The following is an 18,750-nucleotide window of genomic DNA, read 5'->3' as shown; positions in this document are numbered from 1 at the left end:
TAAATGTTTATCAAGCTTAAATCGCAGGAGTCAGAACTAATTTCCTGCTCTTTGCTTCTAGTGCTAAGCAGCTCCCTGGAAGGACTTCTGAGTAAGCATGGTAGAGAGTGGTTTGAGCGCTGAACCTCAGTGGGGAGGAAGCATCAAAGCTCACTAGCCACATAGGCCATGACTCCTCCCCAATGTGGGCAGTCAGCAGTCAGGGACCCTGGGAACTGGCCATGGAGAAGCAAGAGGCTTACATGGCCACACATATAACAGATTCTTATGTGATATAACCTCTCTCTGTCTCTCTTTCTGTCTCTGTCTGTCTCTGTGTCTGTCTCTGTGTCTGTCTCTCTGTCTCTCTGTCTCTCTCTGTGTGTGTGTGTGTGTGTGTGTGTGTGTGCTAGCACATGCATGCACATGCATGTGGGAAGATGTGTAGAGGTCAGAGGACAACTTTGAGGAGTTGGTTCTCTCCTTCCACCATGTTGGTCCCAGGGATTGAACCCAGGTCCCCAGGCTTGACGACAGGTGTCTTTCTGTGCTGAGTCATCTCAGCAGCCCTCCCCTGAAGCAGCCCTTCCACCAGACTCCCTTTTGAAGAGTTGCAGTCTGGCATTTTGGTCACCTGACCTGTGCCCACTCTCTGGCTTCCATCTCTCTCACTTCTCTCTCCACACTTGTCCCTGTGGCCATCCTCAGGAATCTTAAGGACTGTGACAAAAACTTCTTGCCCCAGAAGAGGAAAGATTTCACCAAGGACTTTCTACTTCCCTATTTAGAAGGACTCAGAAACTGAACTGCAGCTGTGTAGAACTAAACTCACTCCACGAGGGGGCAAATCACAGTTGCATAGGACTGAAGTGATAATCAGACAAGCCCTTCCCCATTCTTCAAACACAAAGTCATGTTTCACTAGGGACGGCAATGAAGAGGCAAATCCCAGCCTTCTCGGGCTTGCACTGTTTCCCTGGGGTCCTTTATTGATGACTTTCGTGTGGACAGTTTGGCTTGATGCTTTTGTAATCCAAATCCGCTGTGCCCTGTTGTCTCCAGCGACTGGAGGGACTCCTGGGTGTCTCCCTGAACCTGCAAGGACTGTAGTGGGGACAGAAGGGGGCCTCCCTGGGAAATGGCTTCCTCTGACTCGCTCTGCATAACCTCTAATCAGGTCAGCTAGTCCTGGGATCAGGAATAAAGGGCGCCTGGGCTCCACCGACATGGTACTGCTAATATAATTACGGAATAACAGACCTGACTTTCTCAGCGGTAATACAATTTTAGATCCCCAGGGAATACAATGGGCACAGCAGAATTAGATTACAGAAGCATCAAGGATATAGTGAGTGGTACTTGGAGCCAAGTTTGGGGGACTATGGCATTGAACAGCTCTTCAAATGTACTACGCAGAACCTATGAGTTTTCCCAGGGGTGCAGTGAACTCTCAATAGACTGTGGGCACAGGCTACTGTGGGCACAGGCTACTGATAAGAGGAAAATCTGGACAGGAAGTGGGGACAGGTCTCTTTCTTGGACCTTTGTAGTGGGAATGACAAATACAGTGGGTCCCACTAGAACAATCTAGTCATCCAGTATGAGGACACACATCTTGGGGTACACTCCCCTCCCTGCTGCCCAACTCAGTGTCTCTGTAGCCTAGAATACAGTCAAGTAGAAAGGTCAACTTCCAAGAGACAATATTAGCAGTCTCACAGAGAAATCAAGCCCTTTTCAGGTGGGGTTACTTTGGCTCCCTCACCACTCTCTCCAGAATTCCCCAAATGCTCGACTCAGGAATCATGAGAAGTCATTTGTGGCGGGGGGGGGGGGGGGATGACACACCACCTTTTAATGTTTTAATACTTCCAGTCATCCACGTTTTAATACTTCCTCCTAGCCCCAGAATATGGTTTACTGTGGAAATGCTCCAAAGCCCTCCTGGTTTGCTCTATTTATTAGTCTTATTTTACCTTAGCCCTAGCTTAAGGTACCTAGGACCCATGGCATGGGACAAAAAAAATATGACGCCATAAAGCTTTAATTTCTGAGTCCTCTGCACAGAAGCTGGCCTGAGGAAAAAAAAAAAAAAGGAGGAGCCAGCATCTGCAGCAGTGTGGTTTAGAGGCCACTGTGCGATTTAACATAACATCAGGACAGTAATTTCTAAATATTCTCTCCACCCCCAGGCTGAGGATGGAACCCAGGGTCTCTTGCACATGAGGCACATGAGGCACATGAGGCAAGCCCTCTGCCCCTGGGCTAACCTCAGCCCAGGAAGCTCCACTGCACCCAAGCACCCCAGGACAGGACATCTGGGTTCCACTCACCCCCGCAGGAGCTTGAAGAGCATACAACCCAGGGAGAACCAGTCAGCGCTGCTGTCATACGGCGTCCCCTTCTGCAACACCTCCGGAGCCATGTACCCATGGGTGCCCCTGGGGAGGGAAGGAGATGGTCACGGGAGGACGCTCACTCTGGAATAAGGAGGACACCACCCCGGGTTGAGAGGGCAGTGGCTGAGCACAGAGAAGAGAGCATGCACCATGGCCTGAGCACACACCTTATGCTGAGTGCTCTGCAGAAGGCGATTGTGAGTTCACACAGGAAGGGAAGGAGGATGAGGGCAATTTGGCTAAGGCATCTATCACCCCGTGGACCCATGATGCAACTGATCTGGCTGGTGGTGTCTGTAAAGACCCGTAGGTACATACACTGTGCCCCAAGATGAGCCTGAGCGACCCAGGGGATCTACAATGCCATCAAAAAGAATGTTGGAAAAGCCCCTGTCTGCAGCCCTACAGCTGTTCGGTTTCTCACTGACTTCTGTTAATGAGAGGATGAAGAGGTGCTGAGGGGAACGCAGGTATGGCCATGGCTCGGCATCACAAGTCCAAGAGGTGAAGTGAACCTACGTAGGGCAGGAGGCAAGGTTCAGATCATGCCCTGCCTTAGGGTAAGTGCTGCTGACTTGTTTACGCACACTGAGGATTCACTCAGAAACCCCAAGTCAGTAAGGATCATGGGTGATCACTGGAGCCCATGGGGAGGCTTGAAGGAGCTGCACAATGCATGAAATGGGTGCTGGCCAGCCTGGCTTTCCGCAAGGTGCCAGCATAAGATCCAAAGAGCCATGCCAGCAACAAAGGAGACCCCTGCCAGGGCTTCCAAAATGCCTATTGGGAAAGCTGAGTTTTAGATAGCCTGGAAGCCCTTTGAAGTAACTGTTGGGTGCTATCCGTGACTGAACCACCATTTGGGAGGGGAGGGGCATCCTCCAGGAGAAATCAAACCAGCTGATGTAGATGGGCTCTGCAGGTGTCCACTAGCTCTGGAGCTCACTAGTGCCGCCCACAGTCACAATACTCCCTGTACATTTATCTGCGCTGAAGAGATGCCAGCATTTAGACCAGGAGCCAGGGCGACTTCTCAGCCCAATCTCTTTGTGAATGCTGTTTGAGACGGCCAGTGTCGACTGTCCGCGCGGATCTGGAATACCTGGGAGGGACCACTCACTCCTGGGCATGCCTGGGACTGAACTGATTAGGGTTCCCTGAGGTGGGAAAACCCACACTAAAAGTGGGCAGCACCATTCCCTAGGCTTGGGTCCCGGGCTGTACGAAAAGGACAAAGTGAGCAGAGCGGGGACCGTTCTCCTGACCGGATGTGATGTGCCCAGCGTCCTCAGGTCCACAGCTAGGATGTCCCTGCCGTGATGCGTTATAACCTGGAACACAACCCAAGTCCTTGCTCCCTTAAGTTGTTGTTATCAGAGTATTCTACCACAGTGACAGGAAAAGGAAGCCAAGCCACAGTTCAAAATACAGTGCTTCCGGAGGCAGGCACAGCAGGCCTCCATGTGGAGCTCATTTGCCTCTCAGGACCTAGGCGGCCAGGTCAGTAGGATAAACTATGCCACGCCACCAAGCTAATTTCTGGGAAGATGCATCCTCATGAATCTCCTGCTCATGTTTAGTAATGACCACAGTAAACTGAAGACAAGAGCATGCCAAAGAGGGGTGGCATTAAAAATGCAAAAGCATCTCTCAAAAATGGCCAAGGAACTGCCTGGAAGAAGTGCAGATAGCCCGCTGGGGCAGACCCTTGATGCTCTCAGAGTCTTGCAACAGTTTCCGGGCAAAGAGCATCTGCTTAGAGAAACTGTGCAGTTTACCACCCATGTATCAACAGCGGAGCAATGTGCTTTCAAAGGCAGTTTGGATTTAAAGCAGGCCCTAATCCACCCCTTCAGATCTAGTTACACAAAAGGGGAGGTCTGTATTTATTCTGCACACAGAATTGAAACGCAGGGTACCTATCTCCAGGACCATTCAGTAGAGATGGTGAAATGGAACTGTAGAGGACTCGGTGCTAGGAATGAGAAACCTTCATATTCCTATTAGTGCCCGTGTGCGCATGTGTGTCGGGCCATGGCTTGTGTGTGGAGGACACAGGTCAACTTATGGGAGTCAGTTCTCTCCTCCCTCCCATCACGTGGAGCCTGGAGATTGAACTCAGGTGGTCAGGCAGTGTGGCAACAGCTTTCTCTGCTGAGCCAGTCATGGGCCCAGGAGGAGACATTCTAGAAGGTAAAGTGGGCATTCGGGGTGGTCACTGGCACACTCCTCTTCAGAGCTAGGGCATGGATTTTACCTAGAGGTGGCCAAAGGCCAGGTCACCTGAACTTAGACCTGCCACCACTAAATGCAGCTCCCAGTCCTCAGAGATGGCTAAAGGCTGTGGGCTCAAGAGGCACTTCCCTGTGGCAACAGGTTCACCTCTCAAGTCTAAAGGTACGGCCTGTGTTAAACCCTGAATGGTGAGTAAGCAGGTGGCTGATTCCTCGAAGTTCCCAAAGTACAGGAGACGGAGGTGAGAAGCCGGCCTGAGCCCTCCCTGGGGGCATCCTGGGCAGACGTCACATGCCTCTCTCGGGCACGGGCTCTGTCACATACTCTGGCAATGGGGTAAAAATGTATTAGGTCTACTTTCAGAACAGACTAAAGGTGAGAGGTGAACTGACTTGCTCAGAGTTCCACGGGCAGCATGACCTTCAGCTTCTTCAGAACCAGACCCCTTCCCAAGCAGGGTCAGTTCCCCGGGAGCCATGTCTGTCCCCAGAAACAGTGACAGGAAGCGCTCTGCTCTTTACTTCCACTCCCACCACCTTGACACTGAGTACAACAGAGAAAATGCAGCTGATACAGGAGACAGGGGCACCTGGGGCCAGGTGTGCTGCCTGAACAAAGGTGCCATGTTGTGGAACGCGGCAAACGCAGCAGACATGCTACTCACACACTGGCGTGCGGCTTCTTTTTGGAGAAATCGCAGGCAAGACCGAGATCAGATATCCTCACATGACCGTTTTCATCCAGGAGGATGTTTGCAGGCTGAAAGAAAAAGAAGTTCACGAGTCCCCAGGAGATGACCAGAGCTGCACATGATCTCCACGGGGCATCCCTATGCTATCTCGGGAAACTCTGTGTTCTCAAATCAGCCAGCAGGACAAGGAACACAGCACCACTCTGCTGACTTCCGTGTTCCGGAAGGTGCTGAGAGACAAAGGACCCTCCCTGTACTGGTATGTTACTCCAAGGGCTCCGGTGTAGCCTCATGGACATGCTAGCAATGTGGTCCAGTGTAGGCGCATGGACATGCTAACAATGGGATGACCCCAAGAGCTCAGGTGTAGTAGCCACATGGACATGCTAGCAATGGGGTTACTCCAAGGGCTCCGGTGCAGCTGCATGGACATCCTAGATGTGACTCTGGTAATAACCAGCATGTACATCCTAACAATGGGGTTACTTCAAAAGCCCCGGTGTAGCCGCATGGACATCCTAGCAATGGGGAGCAGGCTCACAGGCTTCTGGAGGTCATCTGTGGACCACGAGGTTTAGAGAACATGGCTTCAAGGGCCAAGACAAGGAAGGGATCTTGCAGAGATGTGCAACTGCTGACCCAAGGACTGGGAGCATCCCAAAGCTTCATGCTAATTCTGATGAACAGCCATCGCTGACAAGAGCCCTAGCAAATGGCTAAATGGTCTGACCCTGACTCTGGTGTGACCGGGACAATTTCCATCCAGATTAGATTTGGGCTGAGCAATCACAGAAACAAAGACCACACCCCCAACACACCCAACTATAGTCTCCTCAGGAATAGCTTTTTGCCTTCCGCCATGAAGCACCTATTGTTTTGAATAAAATAAAAATAATGGCAAGCTCTTACAATACTGAAGCATGAATAATCATGAGTGACTAGCATTACATTCAAATGGGAACTGAATAACATCATTGCCTACTAAAAAGCTGAGAAAACAAACACAGAGAGACATGGGTAAAAGCCATCCCAGGGTCTAAATTAAGACACAGGGCAGCAGCTCCAGGAGCTGTCAGCATGTAACTGGTTCCTCATAAAATTCATGAACAACTAACATGCCATGAGCCCACCAGCATCTGGTTATTTCTAGTTCAATAAAAAAATTATCTTTTCTTCTGTATGCATGCATGAAAGCTAAGAGAGTAATCCTTTAACACAAAGAACACTTTCAACTTCTCAGAAGTATTCTGGAAAAAAATTATGTGCCCAAAACCAAAATATAGCATTTTGCTTCCTAGATCTATCAGCGTCCGGACAGGCTGGTACATCTTGGGAGGCTGAGACAGGAGGATCTCGAGTTCCACGCTGCCCTGAACTACACAGGGAGACCCCTGTCTCAAACAAGCAACACAACGTCTCACAGAGCCTTGGAGAAAGTAACAGGACTTCGTCCCAGACCATTGCATATTTGACCATTCCAGAAGGAAACAGAAATGAGTCACTAGCACTTTCTCTCAGCGTTCTCTTACCCTATTGGTAAGCTGTCACCTCTACCAATTTACCTCTCGTTGCTACTGACACATCCCACACATGTGTCTATAATCTGTCAGGGTCTCACCCTGGATGATTTTGTTTGTTTGTTTTTGTCAACTTGACGCAAGCTAGAGTCATCTGAGAAGAGAGAACCATAACTGAGAAGATGCCTTCTTATGATCAAGCTGTAGGCAAGCCTGTAGGGCATTTTCTTAATTAGTGATAGATGGGGTAGACACAGCCCATTGTGGGTGGTACCGTCCCTGGTCAGGTGGTCCTGGGTTCTATAAGAAAGCAGGCTGAGCAAGCTGTGGGGGAATAAACCAGTAAGCAGCACCGTAATGGTAAAAGTAAACACTGTGGTCACCTAGGGGCGGCAGCGGGCAGTGTGCCACAAGGGGCAGTGGGTACCAGGCAGGGAGCCGCGTGGCAGATGAGAGCCCTTGGTGGGCCAGGTAGTCCCTCGAGGAGCTGTAGCGGATGAGAGGCAGAGAGGGATAGGCATACCATTCGGAGAGAGGGTTTGGGTACAGTTTATTCAGTGGGCTATGGGAGGGGGGGTGGGGGGAGAGGGAGGGGAAAGGGGAAGGAGTGGGGGAGCCAGGCAGAGAGAGAGAAAGAAAACCAGAGTGGGGGAGGGGAGAAGGGAGGAGAAGGGAGAGAGGCAGAAGTTACCTCTCCAGGAGAGGGAAGAGAGAGACAGAAAGGAGGGAGCTTGCAGGCTGGAAGAGGAAGATCCAAGGGGAGGGGAGTGGGCAGGGCTTATCTCTTAGAGGGACAGGACAGACCATTACAAGCACCCCTCCATGGCCTCTGCATGCTCTTGCCTCTAGGTCCCTGCCCTGTCTGAGCTCCTGTCCTGACTTCCTTACATGATGGACTACAAACTATAAAAGGGAACAAACCCTTTCCTCCCTGAGTTGGTGTTGGTCATGGAGGTTTACTGAAGAAATAGAATCCCTGACTAATGCAGTCCCTTTTATTTTCTTCTCTGTCTGCATCACACATAGATGGTGTCACCATGGACACAGCCATATTCCCTCCTGCATGGAGACCCCAGCACCAAGCACTTGACCACAGCTCAGTGAGTCAATCTCAGCTTCGTAAGGAACCACAGGGTGTCCCCAGGAAGTTTTACGAACTGAGCTGCAATCCACAACCCACCCCTTTCCAACCTACCACCCTTGTTCACAGGAGCAAGGACTCCATCATCCTTTATCTTGGCCCGTGGCTTGTCCTTATCCCTCTCAAACCCTGACCCACCAGCAGGATAAAATTTGTTCCTTAGTGAGTGTCAACCAAACCACGATTATATACAAACTTGGAAATGCCCAAAACATACCAACTAGCATCTCCATTATTGTGCGACTCCTGGACCTAGCATGAGAACTTCTCCACCCAGCACCTTAGCAGGCAGTGAGGTTGCCATGACAATGGGGCTTGGCCACAGGTACCGTCCCTGCTGTGGGCACACCCCAACCCTCCTCACCTTCAGGTCTCTGTAGACAACGAAGCGTGTATGCATGTGCTCGAGGCCCAGGATGATCTCGCTGGCATAAAAGCGCATCTCCTTCTCAGAAAACACCCCGTGCTGGGAGAGGTGGTAGTGCATGTCGCCCCCTACAACCAGAGACCCAGAATGGTTCACTGAGAGTAGACGGGGTCACCCTAAATAACAGGGGTGGTAGAGCAAAATACAATAGCTCTTCCTTTTTCCCTTGACATCTGTCTTTGGTTTCTGTAATCTGATCAAAGGTGTTGATCATTACAGAAACAACTTCAAGTGGATGAAGGGTGAGACCATGTCTCATGAATGAGACGGAGCCAACCATTAGGGGCTTTAGGGGGCTCTGCTACCAATTATACCACCAAGCATGGGCCGGCTGATTATTTAAACCTGCCTAGTAACTGAACCCACCTACATAGTGTTCCAAAGCAATGACCGCCTCAATAGTCCACAGTTTAAAAAAAAAAAACAGAAAAGCCTTCAACACTGGTCCCACGGAGGGGGATATGATGCTGTCAGACCAGTGAAGTGTTATTGGCAAACTCTAGTCGATGGGTATCCAAGAAACCTCCTAAAACTGTTACCTTAGCCATGACTTCAGAATTGTTCAAAATACAATGTTGGGAAAAGGAAAGAGTTGCATTGCTTCAAGGACAGTCCATAAGGCCCAGGGCAGGGAGGGGGTGTATGATACCGTCTGTCATATGTCTGACTTTGTTGCCCTGGACTCCACACACCTCTTCCCTCATTGCACATGTACTGAGACACCAAATAAAGGGCTCCAAGCTCTTCCCAGTGGGCCAGCTCAGACTCCACCAGCCTGGCCCTGGCAGGGAAGGAGCCACTCTGCCCTCACCCCTCCATGAGCACTGCCCCCTCTGCCCATCCGTCTACACACAGGATCTGCAAGGCATGTGCTGTTGGCTCTGGCATCTTTGGCTCATTACTGACCTTATGTTCTTCCTATTTTGGGGGTAGATCTGAGCTCAAATCAAACACTCAAAACATAATAAAACTTCAAGGGAACTAAAAAAATAAAAGGAATCTGAATGGCTGAATGGTTCATTTTTCATGTCAGCTTTTCCTAAAAATACTCCAAGTGCTCCAATATCACATCCTCACGCTGAAAGCCTCCGCAGCTGAACATTCTGTATCTGTGTGTTTTCGGGGTGACTGTTCATGGTTTCAAAGATGAACGCAGAGTCCTGAGGACATCAGAAACACAAAGGAGCAAGGCAGGACCCACACAAACCAGTCCTGGAAAGCCAGCTTCTCAATGCATGCCTGTGTTTGGCCTATATGCTTAGGAGATATTTCATTCCTAAGAGTTGAGACCACGAAATAAGCTAACTAAAGACTGGGGGCAGCTGCAGTCCAGAAGGTAAAACTTCAAGGCCTGTATTAATTTTGTGAGAAATTTCTAGACCCAGCTTCTTCCCAGAGAGAGAATGGCAGGCTGAGAGAGAAATCACAACCAATATTGAAGATGAATCTACCCAAGTCCAAAGGGCAAAGATGCCCTCCAAATTACAAAGAGATTACAATTATGGGACAGGTTCACAGAATCCAGCATGCCTGGGTGCCACCAGCTCAGAATGAATGCCACACAGAGCCCTCCCTGCAGCTGAACCCCTGGGTTTGCTTACCATTCATCAGGTCCAAGATGAAGCAGAGTTTGTCCGGTGTGTGAAAGGCATAAGTCATGCAGACAATGAAGGGACAGTCCTAGAGAGAACGAACACAAGTCTGAGAAGAACAGAAGCCGCCCCGGAAACCATTCCTACCACCAAACACCCCACTGCAGACTCCTTGGCCCTGAGTGTGATATACACTGGTCACTTCAGAAACCATGGAGCAACAGATCCCGCTGATGACAGAGACAGACACAGGCCATCATCGGAGCAGCTGAACTCGAGACATTCTCTCACCCTGACTCAATCTGGCATTGCTCTCTTCAGAGCCTCCAGGGACGCTGCTGCCCCAGTGACCTCTGCTGGCCATGGTTTGGGTCCTGGCCAGTCAACTATGTATTTGAATCTCTGCTTTGAACACAGGAGAACCGAACGAGAGGGTGGTTGGTATCTGTGCTATTAGGATGAAATTAGCTTCTGAAGGTGGAACATACGTTGTAGAGTGACTGACAGAGTAACTCAACAGTAAATGGGTGTCCATTGTCCCTTAAATCAGTTATGGATCCCATAGAACCCTAAGAGAAATGAGCGCTGACAGGTTGACCTAGGTTCAGACACCTAGGTGCTGAGCCGGGACCAGCTGTTTGGAGCTGTTACCTGGACTGTGCATCACCTGCTGACCCCACGACCTGGCAACTCCACACCAGGCAGACAGTCGGGGGCCCACCTGTGCCTCAGGTGCAAGAGCACCTCACAGCTCTGCTGGACTTGGCCAGCCCAGGAAAGGCCCCTGAGGAGAGTCAGCAGGAGGAGCGCCAGACAGGAGCTCCGGCTCTGCAGACCATGCACGGCATCTTCCGTCTACCTGTGTCCTCTTCCTCCATCTAGAAACGGCTCAGGGCTGTCTAGAAGACGGCCTCAAGCTGGATCTGGTCCTGGGGAAGCTCCCGCCAACCCTGCTGTCCAGCTCATCGAGCAAGTGCCATGTGGAGCAACACAGGCCATCTCGTGCTCTCAGGGAGAGGGAAGCAGACTCTGTCACACATAGGTCGGGCTAACAGCAGAGCTAGCCACCTTGTGAAAGCTCAGGAGAGGAATGTCCCAAGCCTTGGATGACTTCAGGACTTCTGACTCCTGACAAGGCTGCTGCTCCTGATGACCAGTCTTCATGACTGCTCTTCTTCTGCGGGACTCACAAGTCTAGATTCTTCACATGTCCTCACCACTGTGGAATATTTGTTTAACTATACAAAGGTGTGTTACCCTTGTTTAACTATGCAAGGATTTGTTGCAATTGTTTAATTATGTAAAGATGTGTTCCTGTTTTACCTTGCCTGCCTTAGGCTCCTGATTTCTGATTAAAAAGTTGAATGACCAAGAAAGAGGGAGAAGGGATAGGCAGGACTTCTGTGCACCGAGAGTAAGTAGGAGGAGGAATTCAGTCTTGAAAGGAAAAAGAAAAAAAACACCAGGGAGACACCAGGAGCCAGTAAGCCAGACTTGGAGGAAGCAGGAAAGTAGGGCATACAGAACAAAAGGTAAAAAGCCCCGAGGCAAAACATAGTTGAACAGAAACAAGTTAAATTAGGCTAAAAGAGCTAGTAGGCAAGTCTAAGCTACGGCTGGGCCTTCACAATTAATTAAGTCTCTGTGTCTCTATTGGGGAGCTGGTAGGTGGCCCAAAGAAAATTCCAACTACACCTCACCACTAGAGGGGGCTGCAAGTACAACACGGCCTAGCCACACAATATGGACTTTCTCAACACTGCGAATTATTAAAATCCAAAGAAGGTGCCGAGGTTTCCACAGGAAAACTTCTTTAAAACCTTGGTATTAGGTAGGCACTTAATCCGTAAGTTCTCACCACGCAAGCGAGACAGCCTGAGTTTGATCTCCCGAGCCCACATTAAAGAGCTAAATCCCAACACCACAGAGGCAGAGAGGTGGTGTACAAACTCAGACTCATTCCCATAAGTTCTAGAGAAAACTGGGTCAAGAATGACAGCTTCCTCTTTGGTCCTCTGCTGAGATGGCAAATTGATTGATGCCAAGTGTTGTGTGTGCCCTCAAGTACAAGAAGCACAGAGCTATCCTCCTGTGAGCAAGTGGCCTTCTGGGCCCTGCTTTACTCGGAGTTACTATTAATGTGATGAAACAACATGACCCAAATTCAGTTGGGAGAAAGGGTTTGTTTGGTTTACGTATCCTGGACCACAGTCCACCGAGGGAAGACAAGGCAGGAACAGGGCAGGAACCTGGAGGCAGAAGCTGATGCAGAGGTCATGGAGGAGTACCACTTAGTGACTTGCTCCTCATGGCTTGCTCAGCCTGCTTTCTTATAGAACCCAGGACCACCAGCCCAGGGATGGCCCCACCCACAATGGGCTGGACCTTCCCCCATCAATCACTAAGAACATTCTCTACAGGCTTGTGTACAGACTGATCTTATGGAGACATTTTCTCAATTGAAGTTCCCTCTTCTCAGATGACTCTAACTTGTGCCAAGTTGACACAAATTCAGCCAGCACAGCCCCCCATGCTTCTCCAGATCTCCCCACGACCTTCTGGGGAAAACATCTTATTCTCCTCCACAGTTCCCCCTTAATCCTCAGTGGGGCTCCCCTAAAACTTGCCCTGTGATCTAAGGGGCAGCTCATTGGAACAGAGGACCCTAAACTCAGTAAGGCCACGGTCTTTCCAAGCTTAGGTGGGAAACTGTACCCAGGACACCGGAGGACCTCACAGGGAAGATTCTGGGACACGCTGTCTTGTAGTCCTTCTAATGACAGCCGCGAGAAACTGCAAAGGGGCTGGCTGGGTCTCCCTGAGAGAGCAAGCGCCTTTAGTAAGAAAATAAATGAGTTTTAGGTTTAGAATCAGAGGCTCTAAAAAACCAGCAGGTCTCACTTCCTTAATTCAAAGCTCAGGAAGTCAAGCCCAAGCCCACTGAATAGGGAACTGCTTGCCTGAGGCCACAAAAAAAATGGGTAGCCGACCATGATGGAAGCCCCACACCTGCTAGTCTCCTGAGCATCCCCAGGGTTCCATAGAAGGTGGTTTCATCCAGTGCCAGGTATAGGCTCCTATCAACCCAGTTCCAACCAGTGGGATCTACACCTTTTTTCTTTTTTTTTTTTTTTTTTTTTTTTTTTTTTTTTTTTTTTTTTTTTTTTTTTTGGTTTTTCGAGACAGGGTTTCTCTGTAGCTTTGAAGCCTATCCTGGAACTAGCTCTTGTAGACCAGGCTGGTCTTGAACTCACAGAGATCCGCCTGCCTCTGCCTCCCGAGTGCTGGGATTAAAGGCGTGCGCCACCACCGCCCGGCTTTTCTTTTTTTTTTTTTAACCAGCCTCAGTCCTGACCATCAAGTTCTGGACATGCAAGCCGTTCAAGTTTGAGTCTTTCAAATCCTTTATGCAAGCCTTGTTTCTCACAGCCTCAGACCACAGCCTGGTGATAATCTCTGCCTGCTTCCAAGTTCATGCTTAAGAAAACCCACAGCTACTTCACCAAAGCTGCACCTGCCACCAAAGCCTTCCCTGATCTCTGCATGAAGGTGGAGAGCCTAACAGCAACATGTGGCAGTGGCAAACTCAGCTGGCCTCATTGGGCATCAGACCAAAGTACTGTGAGATTGTACAAATACTTGTGGTCAACAGCTCCCCTACCATACCTAGGAAGCCCCTCCCCTGCCACACCTAGGAAGCCCCCTCCCCTGCCACACCTAGGAAGCCAGACCTTCTGATTTCTTTAGTCTGGAGCTCAGTTGTTTCCCCGGGGTAAGTGGTTACAGATTTCATGGCTTTAGTTCAAGCCCCACAGTGCTTATCACGGACATGCTGTGAAACAGACCAAAAGAGTAACAGAGAAAAGGGGTAGGCTGGGTGCTGCCTCAGAATCCACTGCCTGCGAGCCTCACTGTTCCAGGGGCCAAGTGGCCACCAGAAGGAGTGTCATCTGGTGTCCATGCAGAACCAGCCAGCCGCTGACAATCCCAAGTCACTTTGCTATGGCTCTCCAGGCTGAGACACTTGTGCCCCCATTAACCAGCCTCCAGATCAATATCTGGACATAAGTAGGGCTCTCTCAGTCAGCGTATGTTAGTGGCCCAATGTAACATCATTTTCAAATTTATTCCCTTCAGGTCAGACCAAAGATATACCCTTGTTTGAAAAAAAAATTAAAAGAATACAAACAAAACGACCTTGTATACTTCCAACATCAAAAGAATACATTCCCTGTATGACTTCATGGAAACGAACCGGGCTTTGAAATAACTCATTGAGAACGAAGCAAAATGTCCAGAGCTGGAGCACAATGAGGGAGTATTTAGAGCCCCGTTCTCATCCTACAGTTCGCCCAAACGACACGACTGTTTTGCTTCCGTAGCAAACAGTCCTTCTGGAAGCTCTGAAAATCAGAATCATTACCAACCACACGTCAACAAAAGCTGGTCACGAAGCCCACTTTGCCTCCAAAGGGACGACTGAGCTTGGGTCAGTGAGGCCGAGAACTAGAAGGGGTGGGTCCGCTCTGGGTCTCCGCAGCCCCCTCACCAGCGGAAAGGGTTCTTTGACTAGCTATTAAGGTTTGATGGCTTCAGATCCTTTAGGCAGACAGGACACAGAATCCAGTGATGACAATCAGAAGGGCCCACACGTGGCTGGAGGTGACAATTAAGAAATGCCCACCTATGGCCTGGACAGGGACAATCAGACACCCTCCAGTTATGACAGGGATACTGCACCACAGTTCAGCTCCATGGTTCCAACCCCTGCCCTGCCCTGAGCGTTGCCCGCAGCCTTCGGGTGTCCACATGCTGCAGAGATTCAGACAAGGGAAGCTGTCTTGGTTGGGTCAGCTCACCAGGTGGCTTCTGGGGTTTCTGTTGGTGGTGGCACAGGGATTGAACACAAGGCCTCATGCTCTTTCCCAAAGCCACATCTCCAGCTCCAGAACTGAGGCTGCCGTGATTGACAACACCATTGCCAGACAAATAAATCAGAGTGGAAGTCCCACCCCTGCCTGGCACATGAAGGACAGGGGGCAACCTTTCTTCCTCTGGCTAGCTTTCCATGGTGTAGGCAACTTTTAAATCACATTCAAATGTTCTTCTCATTATAATTTCTGCCATCTGGCACTACACGCCACAAAGAAGGAAGCCAAGGAAGGGCAGGGCTCCGAGGGAGATGCTGGGTCTGCAGGACAAGGGCTGTGCTGTCCTCACACTCCATCCACCCGGCACGGCCCTCCCTGTGTCACACCCTAACCCTTGTTCAACCACCTCTGTGATCAGCTGGGACAAACAGAGCAATGGATACGAGCTAAGAAGCCACAGGGCCAGCTACTCACCCCAGTGCTGACGAGGGACAGCATGATCCTCTCGTTCAGGGCCAGGGTCTCCCCCTGCTTCATCTTCACTCTCTTCTTGTCTAAGCATTTCATGGCGTACCTGAGAACATACGGGTGAGGGTGCAGTCGGCCAGTTACACCAGATTACATGAATTTCTGGAATATTTCTACCACATTGAAAGAAAGCAAGATGACCCCCAGGTGCCCTGCAGGAAATCTCCATTTTGCTGGCACTATGGGAAGAAAGAAATCATGCAGCACCAGAGGGATTTCTCTCAGCACGTGGGTAGAGAAGCTAATTAGAGAAAAAAGTGAAGCAGAAGCAATAAATAAACAAATAAATAAGCATTAATAAAGAAATGCATAACGTGTGCTCCTGCCCCATGATACTGGGAGGGGGGAGCAGGAGACCCTGACTGTCTTTTCCCAACCCTCTTATATATCTTGTGCTCTTTCAAGTGATGAATAGCCTTTTCATGTCTGTAGCTGGTTATTGGAGGGCCCGCTGACAACTTAAAATTTGCAAGAACCATCTCAGGTGGAGGAAAGCAGGAAGCACTTTTAGTAAAACAGTGGGAAAAGCTGAGAGAGAAATCTAAAGTTTGGGTGACCTGTCACGTTTGCTTCAACTCTCTGGGACTCAGAAAACCCACTTATGTTTTGTTAACTGAACCAGTGTGAGCTGGGCATGCTGGGAAATGCCTTGAGGCAGAGGCAGGTGATCTCTAAGAGCCAGAGCTCAGCCTGGTCTAGTAGACAGTTCCAGGCCAACCTCGGCCACACACTGAGACCCTGTCACATGACCTATAGGAAAGCAGACAGATGCTCTAGTGTTTTCTCTGTGCAGTCCTACAATGACCGGGTTCCCGAGGCAGCAAGGAACCCTCAGTACATGGGAAATAGTTTCTCCCTGACAAGGAACTTTTGAGATGCTCCAGTTGTCACCCTTTGCCAGGATGGTTTTCATAAAACCTCCTACTGAAGAGCAGAGAGGACAGGACACCCTGGTCCTGGGGGAACTTTCAGCAGGAGCCCTACGGGGGGCCTCTGTGGGCATCATGGGGATCAAGCTCCAAGAGGAACAGGTAGCAATTGCAGGACGCTCTCCCTGGTGTGGGCACTCTATATGTGGCTCCTGTTAGCTTTACGGCAGCCCTGAGAAGTGGAGGGCCAGGCTGACAGTCCAAGCTCAAGCCCTATCTCTTTCTGTGGAAGCAAGGCCTCCACAATGCACTCTTATGGCCCCGGTGAGAAGACAGAGGCTCACATTTTCCCGGTGTCCGCTTTCCTGCAGCCGTACACTTCCCCAAACCCTCCGCGGCCAATAATCCTGTGCACACTGAAGTCGTTCATGGTCAGCTGTGGAGGCATAAGACAGAAGGAAGACCAAAATCACAGAAAGTCACATCAAGGTGAGGTGCAGACAGCCTGGTGTCCCCTCCCCCTTCCGGGAGAGATTCCTGAGCCTCTCAGGGTAGTGTAACTAGAAGCAGCCTTCTCCCCTGGCCATCTCCCCATGACACACCAGGCCCAACAGGGAGAGAGTGTGGGGCTGCAGTGTAGGAGGGGATTGTCCCTGCACACTTGCAAACCTTAGGTTATACAAGCCATGACCCTGGGGCCAAGTGAGTGTAGAATTCCTATTCAAAATGAATAATGATCTCAGCCACCAGGAAGCCTAGAGTTTGGGAACGATGAGACCATTCCAGGCACTATCCTGGGGGGGGGGGGGGTTGGACAAGAGTCCATGTCAAGAGCATCTGTTTCAGGACAAATGTCCTTCTAACTGGAAATGCTGAGAGGCTGGCTGTGGGCAGGACTCCTCAGATGAAAATAAAAGCGAGTCACAGAAAAAGACTTCATTTATACAAGTGTTCCCTCCATCCACAGAGCTCAGGGGCCAGGAAAGAGGTGTGTGTATGTGTGTGTGTGTGTGTGTGTGTGTACGTATATGTGTGTGCCTGTATCTGTGTATATATGTGTGTACGTGTGTCTGTGTGTATGCCTGTATGTATCTGTGTCTGTGTATATATGTGTGTGTGTCTGTGCCTGTGTGTATGTATATGTGTGTGCCTGTATCTGTGTATCTGTGTACATGTGTATGCATGCCTATGTGTGTCTGCGTGTGTCTGTGTGTCTGTATGTATATATGTGTGTATGTGTGTCTGTATGTGTATATATGTATGCCTGTATCTGTGTACATGTGTATCTGTGTGTGTATATGCCTGTGTGTGTCTGTGTGTATCTATGTATGTGTGTGTGTGTGTTCCAAACCCTTTCTTTTAAACCACACGGGATACAAATGAACAATACAAAAGAACAGAACTGCTTTAGGTACAAATTTTCTTGAAAAACAAAACACAATTGATTCTTTTGCCCATTAAACCCCATGTTTTTCAAAAGATCCTCATGAGGAAGGTAGAGATGGAGACAGAATTGTGCATCCAAACATGACCCATGGAGCAGTCCTTTCCCGGAATGACTGACACTTCAGACTAGGGAATGGCGTGCTACCTAGCAACACACACAGCGGTGGTCTGCGTCCAACTTTTTCAATTTCCTGTTTTGTGGAGAGAGAGATAGAGAGAGAAGAGAGAGAAGAAGAGAGATAGAGAGAGAGAGAGAGAGAGAGAGATGATAGGGGAGGAGGATGGAAGTGGAGGGGGATAGAGAGAGAGGTCAGAAGATGCTGAGAGAGATCGAGATAGAGAGAGAGAGAGAGAGAGAGATTTGTCCCTCATGCTGCTGAGGCCTGAACTCTTTCACTCAATAGTGTTCTACCATTGAGCTAAATACCCAACCCCTACTTCTGTCAGTTTCAAAATAAGAAAAAGGAAATAAAAAACCCTGAAACTTTATTCCAGCAAAGGATTCTGCTCCTTTTATTATACCCTACGGTAGACAGGGAAAGGAAGCTTCACAACGTGGCCAGAGCCCAGGCTGCAGAGATAGCACATTAGGTTGTGTTGTCACTGCCATGTTTGGGGGTCAATCAAGTCCAGCTTAACATAGCCTTTCCTATGTATATAAACTCATTCTCACACAAACAGGAGAAAAGAAAGTCAAGGTCCTGACTGCTTATCAGTGAGCATGGGAGCCCGCCTTTCCAGCCACGGAGCCGTACAAGGACATCTGTGCTGAGAACCCTTGGGGAAAATGTTCCAGAACAAAGCAGCGTTTTTCTCATGACATCAGGGCAGAGGAAACAGAAGGACGGTACTCACGTGGATATTTAATTCCACATTCTTCCACTGACAGAATCTGGTGAATTTATCGCTAAAAGAGAATATAAGTCATTACCAAAGAGTTAGATAAACACTTAATGGCGTTCTAGAAGAGCCTCAAGGGACGGGCTGAAATCAACTCCAGTGTTGCCTCTCACACAAGGAAAGCATTCTCAATGGCTCATTGACCCCTTTCAACA

General features: G+C 49.6%; 1 protein-coding gene across 2 annotated transcripts in view; it reads right to left on the bottom strand.

Annotated features, from left to right (window-relative positions):
• The window catches only part of Grk3 (G protein-coupled receptor kinase 3), a 101,386-nt gene that overhangs the window by 20,290 nt on the left and 62,346 nt on the right, over positions 1–18,750 (bottom strand). For both annotated transcript variants that reach the window (XM_038346277.1, XM_038346276.1), the window contains exons 7-13: positions 18,551–18,602; positions 16,594–16,685; positions 15,327–15,426; positions 9,991–10,069; positions 8,327–8,457; positions 5,278–5,372; positions 2,313–2,420 (exon numbers count right to left, since the gene is read on the bottom strand). In XM_038346277.1, coding sequence (XP_038202205.1) covers positions 2,313–2,420; positions 5,278–5,372; positions 8,327–8,457; positions 9,991–10,069; positions 15,327–15,426; positions 16,594–16,685; positions 18,551–18,602 — 657 coding nt within the window. The remainder of the gene's footprint in view (positions 1–2,312; positions 2,421–5,277; positions 5,373–8,326; positions 8,458–9,990; positions 10,070–15,326; positions 15,427–16,593; positions 16,686–18,550; positions 18,603–18,750) is intronic.

Source organism: Arvicola amphibius, chromosome 10 (genome assembly GCF_903992535.2).
Source record: "Arvicola amphibius chromosome 10, mArvAmp1.2, whole genome shotgun sequence".
NCBI classification, from domain to species: Eukaryota; Metazoa; Chordata; class Mammalia; order Rodentia; family Cricetidae; genus Arvicola; species Arvicola amphibius.
Note: the sequence above shows the minus strand (reverse complement) of the source record. Positions and strands in the feature narration are given on the sequence as shown.